Source organism: Spermophilus citellus, assembly GCF_964194105.1.
Source record: "Spermophilus citellus genome assembly, chromosome: 2".
In the NCBI taxonomy this organism is placed as follows: Eukaryota; Metazoa; Chordata; class Mammalia; order Rodentia; family Sciuridae; genus Spermophilus; species Spermophilus citellus.
In genome coordinates, this window is record NC_138183.1 from 198,521,734 (window position 1) to 198,535,990 (window position 14,257).

The following is a 14,257-nucleotide window of genomic DNA, read 5'->3' on the forward strand; positions in this document are numbered from 1 at the left end:
TTAAATAATTCAATAGAAATGTCACGCATTACAATGATTTAAAACATGCCAACAATTAATGGACAAGTAAAAGGAAGTCTCATAGAGTAGAGGAAGGACAAGGGGAGAAGGGAGGGAGAACCAGAGGGAAAAAGGGAGATCAAGAGCAGAAATCAGTTTCTATGTAGGTATGAGTTTGTCAAGATAAACCTAACTACTATGTATAATCATAAATCTATTAACAACAACATCAAAAACAACAACATATCAGTTAGGCATTCATCATCACAACAATACAAGTTTCGATTTTCTGCATGATGCACATCACTCTAGATCACTTCAAGTAAAGGAATATCATTTCGGATACAGGTAGCTTCCTTATTACACATGCTTTTAAATATGTACTTCCAGTCTCAGAAATCTTTTCAATTATGCATTCGGATGCATGTTTTTCCTTGCAATAAAATCTTTTGGAATATGTATTTCACCAGGAAGGAAAATGAAGAAAGGGAGGGAGGAAAGAAAGCAGACTTCCATGGACCATCCTTTTCACTCATTTGGAAATACAATGGAGTCTTAGATGGTTGGACAAAAGCAATGTCAGTTGTCTTAATTGTTCATTTACTAGCAGGATTAGTTTTGGACCTGCATCCTATTTGGATCCTCTGCACAGGCATTTGGTTACCTTGACCCGTATTTCCTTCATCTTCATACCATAGATGATGGGGTTGAGCACCGAGGGTAGGAGAAGGTAGAGATTGGAGAGGAGAATATGGGCATGAGGTGGGATATTTTGACCAATATGGTGGGTGACAGAAGAAAAGAGTGCAGGCACATAAGTGACCAGGATGACAAAGAGGTGAGCTGAACAGGTGTTGAGGGCTTTGAAGGTGGCATCTCGAGAGTTGAGTCGTGCTACAGCCTGCAGGATCAGGGCATAAGAGAAGCCAATAAGCAGCAGATCAAGTCCTACCACGAGCAAGATCACAAAGAGTCCATAAATTCGATTGGGTCTAGTGTGGCTACAGGCCATTTTCACCACAGCCATGTGGTCACAGTATGTGTGAGGAATGACCCTGTGGCAGAAAGTTAACCTTTGAAGTCGAAGAGGCATGGGCAGGATAAGAATCACTCCCTTGGCTACAGCCAGCAGTCCCAGGCGTCCAACTAGAGAATGGCTCAGAATTGTGTTGTAGTGTAATGGCTCACACACAGCCACAAAACGGTCAAAAGCCATTGCAACAAGGAGGGCTGATCGTACTACGGATGCTCCATAGATGAAGAACATCTGGGTAAAACAGGCACTGGAAGCTATGTCTCTATCATTGAACCAGAAGAGACACAGGACCTTGGGCATCAGAGTTAGAGTAGATATGAGGTCAGTCACCATCAGCAGGGCCAGGAACAGGTACATTGGTGTGTGAAGCGTGGGCTCTGTGATCACGAGGAAGAGGACAGCACTGTTGCCAATGAGGATAGCCAAAAACATGGAGAAGAAAGGAAGAGATAGCCACAAATGCTGTGACTCTAAGCCAGGTATGCCCATCAGAGTGAAGGTCATGAAGCTGGAATGGTTGAAGAGTAGCATGATGGAAACTTGTTGGTGATTGTTTAAAACAAAGTTTAGACACCTTCCAATGAGATATGCATGGCAGGTTGTTTTTATTTGTTTATATTCTTTTTTAAACTTTATTTTCATTGCTATTTTTTTAATTATTTTTTTAAAAAATAAGTGACAGTGGAACACATGACAATTCTTATTACACATATACAGCACAATTTTTTCATATCTCTGGTTGTATATAAAGTATGTATGTATTATTGCAGTATGTATATACGTGACTGTATGACCAATGTGATTCTGCAACCTGTACAATCAGAAAAATGAGAAATGATACCCCATTTGATTCAAATGTATGAAATGTCAAGATCATTATATTGTCATATGTAACTATTAAAACATAATAAAAAGGTTTGGGAATAAAAATATGGCAAGCAATGCTTTTTCTGTAAGCTCAGATTCATTGCTTCTCTTAATTGGATCACTAGGGAGAAACAAATGTCAACCAGGGAAAAACATTTAGAAGAATATGGGGAAAACTAAACATGGAGTTCCACTATGATCCAGCAGTCCCTATTCTGGGTATGTACACAAACGGTTTTAAGTCAACATTTCAAAGAGATATCTGAATATTCATGTTTATTTCCACATTATTTACAATTGCCAAGTTATGGATTCAATCTAAGTGCCCATCAAGAGAAGTACAAATAAAGAGGAATGATATATACAAACAAATAGTACTTTGACTTCAAGAAGAAAATCTGCCTTTTGTGATATTAATGGAGTTAGAGAACAATATGCTAAGTGAAATAAGCCAAACACAGAAAGACAAATACTGCAAACTCTCTCATGTGGAATCTATAACAATGGAACTCATAAAAGCAGAGTGTATAAATGTATTTACAAGAGACTGCATGTTAGAGAAATGGGCAGCTGAGGCAAAAAGGGGACAACACTTCTGTTAGATGGGAGAAATAATTCTGATTTTTAGGTCAATTAAACTGAATCCTGAATATAACTAATAATTGATTACTGAACATTTCAATCACTGAGAATAAATTTGTAAATAATATTACAAATTTATTTAATATTATATATTAAATATTAAATATTTTGGGTGATAAGTACATTAATATGTTTAACATAATCTTTTCACAATGTATTAAATTTTTTTTTCTTTTTTTTATTGGTTGTTCACAACATTACAAATGTTCTTGACATATCATATTTCATACATTAGAATCAAGTGGGTTATGAACTCCCATTTTTACCCCAAATACAGATTGCAGAATCGCATCGTTTACACATCCACATTTTTATATAATGCCCTATTAGTGACTGTTGTATTCTGCTACCTTTCCTATCCTCTACTATCCCCCCTCCTCTCCCCTCCCATCTTCTCTCTCTACCCCATCTACTGTAATTCATTTCCCTCCTTGTTTATTATCCCATTCCCCTCACAACCTCTTATACGTAATTTTGTATGACAATGAGGGTCTCCCTCCATTTCCATGCAATTTCCCTTTTTTCTCCCTTTCCCTCCCACCTCATGTCTCTGTTTAATGTTAATCTTTTCTTCCTGCTCTTCCTCCCTGCTCTGTTCTTAGTTGCTCTCATTATATCAAAGAAGACATTTGGTATTTGTTTTTTAGGGATTGGCTAAAAATTTTAACAACACTTTGTGCCCCACAAATAAATACAACTACAATTTGTCTATAATTAGTAAATAAATTAAATAGATAAAACATGTAGCTTAAAAAAAGAAAACAAATGGGAATACACCAAAGAGAAAAGGCTACGCAACATGAGGCTATAAAGTGATAAATAAGCATTTCACAGAAGTAGCAGGTTTTGTATAACCAAATGATTCCCATTCCAGTTCTCTTTTGGAATTCTCATCTAATTTCTGGAAAAGAAAAAGAAGACTGCTTTATCTCAAAACCTGTTTCAGACTTGACTGGTTGGGTGACCTTACAAGATAAAGACAATATGAAAAGCAAGAATTTTTGAGGAAAGATAATAAGTCTAATTTTGATAATAAGTCTAGTTATTTAATTTTTAACAATTCTGAGCATCCCCTGACAGTTTTCTCAATATGATAGATAAGTCATCTTGCTAGATAGGATAAAATTCCTACTCAGTGGTTACAAATCTCAGAGACCTTTTGTTCAACATTATACCTATCATCAACAATTCTGTATCACACACTAAAAATTTTAAGGTGATGGAAATCATAGTTACTGTTCTTAACACAATGATTTTTTTAAAAAATCATATTGCTTACACTTAATCCCACTTTTCAAAGTTCTTTAGGACTCAACTAGGGGAAAAAAGTGCTAAGATCTATGCCATTATGTGATTCTTATTTGAAATAGTCATCTTCCATCACTTAATTTCCTGTCAAGCAATTCTTTTGTGATCTCCTTAGATGGGCACACAAAATATTATGAAAGGAAATATTTCTACCCCCAATCTGTGAAATAGTTTATTTCTGTAAGTCACTGAAGTTTATTATTACAAAATTTTGGTAGACTAGAATAAAACGTCAATGGAATCAACTTTTAATGAAATGGCCAAAAAATTTCATCACCCATTGATAATTCTACACTAAAAGTCTATTTGTTATTAGTTAATAAACACCTGAGTCAAGGAACCTTGGGATAAATATGAAGAAAACAAGCACATCCAAATAATTGAAAAAGTTTCTGAAACAATAAAAAAGTTGGAGAAAGGCTAGAATCAATAAATAAATATTCTAGCATGGGATAATTGAATATGATACAAAAGGATATTTGAGATTCACGATAAGTTTCTCTAGATAGTTAACATAATAATTGTCTTTGTTGTTGTTGTTGTCTTGGCAGTGTTGGGGATGGAACCCAGAGGCTCATGCATGCTAGGCAAGCACTCTGCCACCAAGTTGCACACCCAGTCCCCAAACTGTGACTTTTAAGTTTCCTTTCTTTCTAAAATCCTAGAACTTTCTTATAATTCACCTTAAATTATGGTAACAGACAGACCGGAACAGTCATTTTGTTATAGCCCCAATCTATACAGAGAGAGTTCAAAAATAATATTTAATAATGATAATATTCAGAGATAACAACGCTGAAAAATTTTTTTCTTTTCTCATAGAAAAATATGTCTGCATCTTTCAAGGGCTCCAATAGCTCCAAATTCCAGGTCTCTGAGTTCATTCTGATGGGATTCCCAGGCTTTCACAGCTGGCAGCACTGGCTCTCCTTGCCTTTGGCACTGCTCTATCTCTCCACAATTGGTGAAAACATCCTCATCCTTACCACCATCTACCAGGACCCTTCTCTGAAGCAGTCTATGTACCTCTTCCTGGGCATCCTCTCTATGGTGGACATGGGCCTGGCCACCACCATAGTGCCAAAGAGATCCAGGCAATCTTCTGGTTTGATGCCAAGGCCATTAGCCTCCAAGAGTGCTTTGCTCAGATTTATGCCATTCACAGTTTTCTAGGCATGGAGTCTGGAATCTTCCTCTGCATGGATTTTGATTGATATGTAGCTATTTGTCATCCTCTTTGCTACCCTCTAATTGTCACCAATTCCTTTATCATCAAAGCTAACCTGTTCATGGTGCTTAGAAATGGCTTGTCGTTCCAGTGCCTGTACTTGCAGCCCAGCGTCATTACTGGTTCAGGAATGAAATTGAACATTGCCTGTGCTCTCATCTTGGGGTGACAAGCCTGGCTTGTGATGATAGGAGGCCCAGTATTTGTCAAGGCCTGGCATGGCTTGGAATGCGGAGTGATCTAAGTCTTATTGTATTGTCCTATTTTCTGATTCTGCGCTCTGTCCATAGGCTGAACTCTGCTGAAGGTGTCTCCAAAGCTCTGAGCACTTGCAGCTCCAATCTCATCCTCATCTTCTTCTACATGGCTGTTGTAGTGGTTTCAGTAACTCACCTGGCAGAGACTAAGAATGATTTGATTCCAGTTCTACTCAACGTCTGCAAAACATCATTCCTCCTTCCCTCAATCTATGGTTTATGCACTTAGAAACAGAGAACTTAGAGAAGGCTTCCAGAAGGTGTTTTGCTTAGGTTTACAAAAGAAGTAAGACACTAGAAATCTTCTCCTTGGTGTACATGAACTTTAGCTTCTTCTATACTGTATATTAGACTTCCAAAGAGGTCAGAGGAGTGGGTGCATGCCTTTCAGATCCTTTTTGTTCATGTTTTTACATAAATAACTGTGAAAGCTTCTGAAAAGACAAGACAGAAAAGTGCACATAGTCAACCTAGGAAATAAGTGACAGGAGCATGAATTACATGTCATACTATCAGAATGTTATTGTATCTCTTTTTATAATCTTAAAACAAGTGAAGAGAAGAAATATTGCATTACATATTTTATCTTATATTTCAATCTGACCTGTGTTGCTTTGCTTTGGACTTTGATCTTTTCTGTTTTCTTTTGAATATACACTCAGAGTCTATCAATAAGTAGCTGGGATATTTCACAAGGTATATATTGAAATATGAATATTAATTTGGTGTTCAGGTCTACCAATAGCTAGAAAATCTATCATATATTATGTACTGTCACTCTCCTTTTAGTTAGATTAAAAAGGGTCATTCTACGTGGGTCTCAGGTATGATGAAAATAATGTGAAGAGTTTCCTTTATTAGCCTGAATCTATTTCTTTGTGAGACATGAATATTTTTTCAGGTAATACAAGAGAGACAAAAGACATGACGTTTTATGGATCTATGAAACCATTTTCTTTAATGACAATGTATTTCGAGACATTAAGATGAATTAAGAAAACATGTGCTTGATATTTTCAGTTTCTCCCAAATAAGCATTACCACGATACATAGGGGAACTAAGGGAAATCAATAAAACAGAGATGACAGATTTTCTCTGTATTTTTATTTGTACATTATAACCAAAGATGCCATGATATCCCAGTACAAAAATGTACACACTACAGTCCAGAAGAATCAAAACTATCATGAATATATGCAAGGGCCTATAAAATGCTGCAAAGCATAAAGAAAATGAAGAAAACATTGTGAGAAGAGGTAAGGAGTGTAAACCATGGATTTTCAAAGTAAACCATGATGTTGTTACAGAAAAGAAAACCAAGCAAAAGTCACCCCAGTGTTTGTTTATTGTGGGTGCAGATTGAAGAGCATTTATTCTACACCACTGTCCTGAGTGTTGAAATCAAGAGGCTTCTCTGGTTTAAGGGACAGCATCCCACTTCATCCCACATCAGCCAAAAGTGTATAACCTAACACAGGATATAGAGGTTTACCACAGAAACCAGGGAGAAGTGCAACTCATTTTTTTTTTTGATTTTGCAGTTTGAAATTCATAAGAACTAACTTACATCCAGTCCCTTTAAGCTACCTGGTCTCTCTTCTAGTGTGTGGGGCTATGTTTGTATCTGTGTGTTTCTATGTGCATACATGTGTCTCTGTGTGTGAGAGAGGTGGGGTAGGGAGAGGATTGTTCTCTTCTCACATGGTCTGGTTTTCCCTGTCTCCCTGTAGACTACCAGTTTCAGATCCAGGTTTTCTAAAGTTGAAGTGTATTCAAATTGAAGGGCTTTCTTTAGAAAATAAGAATTTGAAAATGAACAGCTATTTATTTTAAATGAAGAAAGAATACAACTTTAGAAGCTGCCAGCAGATATCACAGAATCCTGAACAAAACACAACATTTTAAATAACTTATTTTCTGCTATATTATCTATAACATAATTTAAATTGTTTATATTTTGTTGTTATTTTAAGTTAATGGAAATGTAAAACTAGAACAAGAAATTATGCATTGCTCCATTACTTTATGATTTTCTCTTTATTTCCATGTGTACATCTATATATGTGTTTATGCACCATTTTTATGAACTCATTAAAAGTAAGTCATAGACACTCTGCCTGTTCACTCAAATAATTCACTGTGTATTTACAATAATGAAGACAATGATCAATATAACCATAAAACAAAAAAATACATGATACTATAATAAAAACTAATGCATAATACACATCTGTATTTTACAAACATCTCTATAATATCCTTTATGGCAATTATGTCCATGTTTGAGATTTTATCCAAGACCAAATGTTTTATTTAGTTATCATGTCTTTTTGTACTATGATCTTTAATCTTGATTTTTTCCCCCAGCTGTCCTGAAGTATGATCAGTCAATAAACTTTTATATATTTACATAAGAAAGTTATGTCAGACTCATTCCCTTGTCCTTCGTACACTACTTTGAATCTCAACATCATGTACATACATAAGACAGGGATCATAATTAGAATTAGCATAAGACACGGATATTAATTAGAATACTACAAGCATATTCCATGTTTGTATCAGTACATCAAAATAGATTCTACTAAAAAGAACAACAAAAACGCCCTTGCATATAAAAGAACAACAACAAAAAGCCCATTTCACAACTAATAGGTGAAACAAAATATCACATTGCATAAGGTATATAGAAACAGTATCTTTTTCTCCATCCTAACCTATTAGTTATAAAGTGATCACAGGACTATGGTGGTTAACATTTCCATGTCTGTATAGATAAGATGTACTTTTGTCAAGCATATAGAAACCATTAAGACAATTAGATCATATTCTTATTACTGAAACTACCCAATTACCATCAAATCCCAAAAGGAGAAATGATAAAAGCAACTTCCATCACAATGCATTAAATTTGGTTATATAATTCTCATTTCCAGTACTGGGTTTTAACCCAGGGGCATTCTAACCCTGAGCTACATCCCCAATCTTTTTTAAAATTTTATTTTGAAGACAGGGTCATTAAGTTGTTCTGAATTTTCAATCTTCCGGCTTCATCCCTGCAATTTGCTGGGATTATAGGCATGTGACATTGAGCTCTGCTAGCAATATAAAATTTTAAAACAGTATTTTATTCAGCAATCAGTAGCATTATTAAATGATGATTATAGTTTATTATCAATTTGGCAGATATCTATTGGCATGAAAGAAAGGAAGGAGAATCTAATACACTATAGAAATTTATTTTGAGAAATAATTAGATCAGAAATGTCATAAAAGTTTCACAGTGATGCTCATTTATCATAACATTTCTTCTCAAAATGTTTATATCTATATATGCCATGTATAAATAAATTGTACACATATGCCATCACAAGAATCCTTTTTTGGAATGTACCACTTAAATAACTTTAAATCAATATAGTAGCCATTATGTTGTAAAACAGTAGCATCATATTTTGTTAAAACAATAAATGCATATCAATATTCATATATTTATTAATGTAGAAATATACCTAACCATTTTCTTTAATAATAATATATTTCAGGACATTAAGATAATTTAAGAAAATATGCATTTGATAATTTCAGTTTTGATGATGTTTAAGACCACTATAATATTGATCCTTCATTTTTCTTACATAAGAAAGAAAACTTTTTAACAAGGAACCCTGTTCACACAAACCCTAACCTAGCTCAGAAAGTAAAAAAAAAATCTCCATAAACATTACTTAAGTGGATAAAGTACTACATTAATAATGAAAGAGATTTAATAAATGAATTATGGTATGGATGCATAAAACATTCTCCTGCTTAAGTACTTTTGATTGTTTTACATAAAGCAGTAAGAAACAAACACATATCTGCCATAGGATTAAGTCTCATTAAAGTAACATACATTTTTATTTTCTTCCTTTCTTGTGTATACTTCCTAAGAGACAAAACACACATAGGACATTATTTCCTTTCTTATCATAATGTTGGCACTATGAATTCAAAGTCTCATTCTTTTTCTCTCCCCATAGAACTTGATTTCCATAGTTGATTTCCACAGCAGCATCTGTGTCTCTGATATTCTGAAATAGTCTCTTGGGGACACATGCATACAATATCCTTTCAAGGATCCATTCATTAGTACAGATATAAAAGAATCCAGAGTTTAACATCTGTGCATGTACATTTATTCTAGGATTGTGTTTTTCTCCAACCAAGACCCTGAACACCTGGACTAGATTATATTCAGCTTACTATTGCCCAACACAAAAATTAAGGTATTCAAAACTATAAAAGAGGCGATAATGACAAGATTATTTTATGTAAGCTGTATGATAAAGTGGAGACGAGTGTTGGATATAAAACGAATTGCTTATTATTTTTCCAGAAATAAATATGATTATATTCACATAATTTGAAGGTGACAATGTTGTGTGTGGTTGGATTGTTTTGGAAAGTGTTTGTGTTCCCAAATCCAGCACTAAAATTCAGTTGCCTTTGGGTGACAATGATAATCCATGTTATTTCTATATCCAAATAGGAAATACTGATTTGGTAGTGATGGATGTCAGGTGTGGATCATTCCCATGAAATGGAGAAATGAAAAAAAAACACCTAGAGAACAGTTCTGTTGCTTACTTTTTACCTGTTGTTCCCTTATTCTTTGAAATCGGAGTCTAATTTTCCTTGGTTATTTTCTGGAAAGACTGAGCAATGTCTTTGTTTTGTGTAGCAAGATCTAGATAGAACAAGCAACCTCATATGAAAAGAAGAATGATTCAAATAAGTGAATATGGTTTAATAGAAAAAAGTATTACCTACAGAGTTTAAGAATGAGGACAAATAGCAGATAACATCAAAGTTATATTTTAGATGGTGATACTCATGCATAAATATTACTAATTCAGTTTTTCTGCCCACACCTTAGCATAGCTGAATCAATTTCTCTGCAGAAGAAATTAAATAATGATGTGTTGAAATTGTTTTAGGTCTGTTTTACAAAGACAACTGCTTACATTTGTAGTTAATACTAGAGTCTTTAATTTCGATCTTGGAGAGCTTTGTGAATGTATTGAAGATGGAACTAACTTGTGTAAGCAAAAGACCAGTTATAGTGACAAAGCCATACAATATAACAAGTAATTATGAGAAAATGTTTACCTAGTATTTTAGAAGTACTTCAGAAAAGTGGACAAGTAATCAAAATTTTTTTTTCTGTTTAGGAGTTATTTATTATTTTATTATTCCTTTTGTGTTTATGTGTGTGGCACCAGAGATTGAACCCAGGAGCAATTGCACCACTTAGCTACACACTTATGCCAATTTTATTTTTTGAGGCAGGGTCTCACTAAGTTGTTGATGCTCCTGCTTCAGCCTCCTGAGAGTCTTGGAGATAACAATTTTGCACCACCAACCAGAAATTCCCCTTAGTTTTTCTGTCTGCTTCTGATACATGGATACATATTTAAAGTGTAATAGAACTACCTGCTTATACTTGGATACATGTAGGTCAGTATATAGCCACAGTATCTTTTGCTCCATCCTAGGCCATTACTCTTTCTGCACAACTATAATTAAAACAATAATCTAACATTTTGCACACTTTACATAAAGTACTTTAAATCCAAGAGAAGCTGTGAATGTGCTTTGTGCAATGATATTTACAATGCAATGTATATCTTGAAGCAAGTATTGAACTTTACAGTTAAGAGGTACTGTTTAATGTACTAAAGAGGTATAGAGGGAGGAAAGAATAGTGACCCTATTGACTAGTTCATACTAAATAGTTATAAATTATTGAAACATAATTTTATAAACTTCTTATGGCAACCTTAATTAAATGCATATTACTTATATGTTTCTGTGAATATATACATACATGTACACATGTACAGACTATATATGTTTAACCTAATAATATATGTGTAGGAGTCCTGAAAATATGTTGAATAAAAATATAATTTACAAATTTACTGAGTTGTAAGGACAAAACTTTGTTTGTAAATTTAGTTTTTAAAAGAAAAGCCTTTCTTATGTTGAAAAGGCCAAATTTTATGCTTCATTCTAAAATAAAAATTAATACACTCCTTGAAATTCCAAGGCTAACATTTTAGCTTATGACTAATGGAGTCATCATAAATAGAAAATTAAGAGTAGTTTATAATAAGTCCATATTTTAACTTTCCTTCTGTGTTCACAAAATAAGAATGTGAATGTGTCCTTCATCAATTGTATTATGAAATATCTTATAAGGCCTGGAAATCAAACATGTTGATATAATTAGCTTTAATTTCAAAATGCCAAACATTTTATTTCTCCAAAGTGCTCTTGACCCAAGTGTTTTTCCTTTAAATTCTCTTTGTCTAACATTAATATAGTCTCCCTGATATTTTGGGATACTCTTTATTTAAAAAAATGTCTGTATACATTTTTAAACCTTTGTGTTTTGTTTTTATTCTATGCACTCTTTCAAGCTGCATAAGTAATTTAAAAGTAATTATAATCGTGTTTTGTAATGGGAAGTTTGAATGATTTGTATTTCTGCCCAAACTAACATAAAAATATTATAATATAAATATATATATATATATATATATATATATATATATATATATATATATATTTGTCATTTTATGTTTTCTTTTTCTCTGTACTTTATGACAATGATGATTTATTTATTTATCTTTCCCAGTAATATTAAGGAATATAATCTGTAGTTTTCTTTATTCTAGTGTCTTTTATGCACTCTAAGTGATAATACTTAGATTATAATTTTAGTCATTCTCAAAGTGAATTTCAACATATCATGCATTCATTACTCATCTATTTTTTACATTAAAGATACCTTTATAAATTTGTATTATGTGTGATTTGATTTGATAGACACTGGTGATAGTTTGTTGGACACTGTCCTTAACATACATGATTTTATTAAACTGTGAATAATTCCTAAATATGAATTCATTTTTATGGTATCATCAGATAAGGAGAAGTAAAGAGAATAATTTTTGAACCAATGGATTTCTTACCATTCATCACAGCTGTTGGTAACTGCATTATTTTTGGAGTATTAAGAGGATGAATCACTATCAAGTCTTAAGGACATCTTAGTCTTCCTGATGATGGTTTTTCTTGAATAATGAGTAGGAATTGGTCACATTTGAAGAGCATAGGCAAAGGGAAGACAAAAAGATAGAGGATTGTCCATCACTCACAAAACCAAGAATACCAGTTTATGTAAGTAGGAAAAATAGCAAATAGGAAAGAATAGGATCCTCCCCATTTTGATATGTCAGCATTGTCATAATGCTTCAGGTCTACAGCATTTTCCCATTTCGCTAAAAGGTCTTCTTGAGACTAGGATAGATACACACGTGCTACTTTGACACTGGAATAGCTCTAAGATTTTTGTCATTGCCTAAAATTATGCCCTTGGAAAGTATACTAATTAATCTGTACAATCTGTGTTTTTTTACAGTTTTTGAAAGAAGTTGCCTTGTGATTTATCTCACTTATCTTCCAGATGTTGCTTTATAATACGAAAATAAAACTGTGCATCCTGAGAAATTAAATGATGGCAGTATACTTTAACAAAGTCTTTAATTTTCTCCAGCAATATGATTTTATTTATTTATACTTTATATTTTAAAAATTCTTTGGTAGTAGTAGATGGACAGTATGCCTTAATTTTATTTGTTATGTGGTTCTAAGGCTTGAACCTAGTGCCTCACATGTGCTAGGCAAGCACTCTGCCACTGAGCCAAACCCATCCCCATGATTGTATTTTTAAATAAATTATTATCAATGGTAAATGCCTGACCATAATACATGAAGATGTTTAGAAACAGTAAAAGAAATTACCTGTTACCATTCATAGATTTTATTAATTTTTAATAAAGTCATTTATGTTTAGTACCTTTAACAATTTTCAATTATGAGTAGAAGTTTAATTTTGAAAAAAATTAGAAATGCACATAGACTAGATGTGGGAAAGGATAAGAAGCATGCATCATAAAAAGTGAGAAGACTAACTCAAGCATTTCACTGGCTTGTGAGATCCTAGGATCATTTGAGAAATGCCATTTAATAATTCTAGAATGCTTTGAACAGTGCTTGGTAACCAACAATAAATGTCAGTCATTAATTTTAATTTTATTTTGGTACTACGGATTGAACCTAGGAGCACTTAACTACTGAGCTACATTCCAAGCCCTTTTTTATATTTTATTTTGAGACAAGGTCTCACTAACTTCCTTAGTGCCTCACTAAATTGTGGAGGTTGGCTTGTGATTCTCCTGTCTCCCTGTGTTGCTAGGATTACTTGGTTCACACCACAATGTCTGTCATCAGTCATTATGTTTTTTGGCCATCATGAGATGATCAAAACAATCTGCTTTAAGATCACATTCACAGTGAGTATGCACAATAATTAAGAGTTAAATCAGGTAGTCTAACAAAAATTTTTATTATACTTGGTTACGAATTATGTAATGTGAATCAGTCTCTAAAATAATTAATGTAGATTCATTGTTGGTGATAAAAACAGACTGCATAAGAAGAATTTACTGAATGAATCAATGAACTAACAACAAATAACAAGCAAACAAAGCTGTTCCTTGGCCACTCAAAAAAATTTGACTTATGATGAGAAGAAAATATAACTATGCATCCTGAGCACTTAAAGGATGGCAGTATGCTTTAACAAAGTCTTTTATTTTCCCCAGCAATATGATTTTATTTATTTATTTTTTATATTAAAAAAAATTCTTTGGTAGTTGTAGATGGACAGAACAGCATCATTAAAATGTATAATTTTAAAAAATGTGGTTGATGGGAGACAGTAACCTTAACCTATGCTTTCTGTACTTTTTTCCTATTTCAGCAAAACACATAACTTTAAGCTGATTCATGACCATACTAACTTGATC

The 14,257-nt window shown here is 33.3% G+C and overlaps 1 protein-coding gene and 1 pseudogene across 2 annotated transcripts; one reads left to right on the plus strand and one right to left on the minus strand.

Moving 5' to 3' along the window:
- Positions 1-631: 631 nt before the first annotated feature.
- Positions 632-1,567, minus strand: LOC308634692 (olfactory receptor 52P1-like; the record flags this gene model as incomplete). The annotated part of the gene is made up of 1 exon (XM_081268694.1): positions 632-1,567. One exon carries the CDS (start codon positions 1,565-1,567, stop codon positions 632-634), a length of 936 nt encoding a protein of 311 aa, XP_081124820.1.
- Positions 1,568-4,681: 3,114 nt separating this feature from the next.
- LOC308642083 (olfactory receptor 56B1-like) lies at positions 4,682-5,628 on the plus strand (annotated as a pseudogene). Its single transcript has one exon. The product of its transcript is annotated as an olfactory receptor 56B1-like (transcript).
- The last annotated feature ends 8,629 nt before the right edge of the window (positions 5,629-14,257 follow it).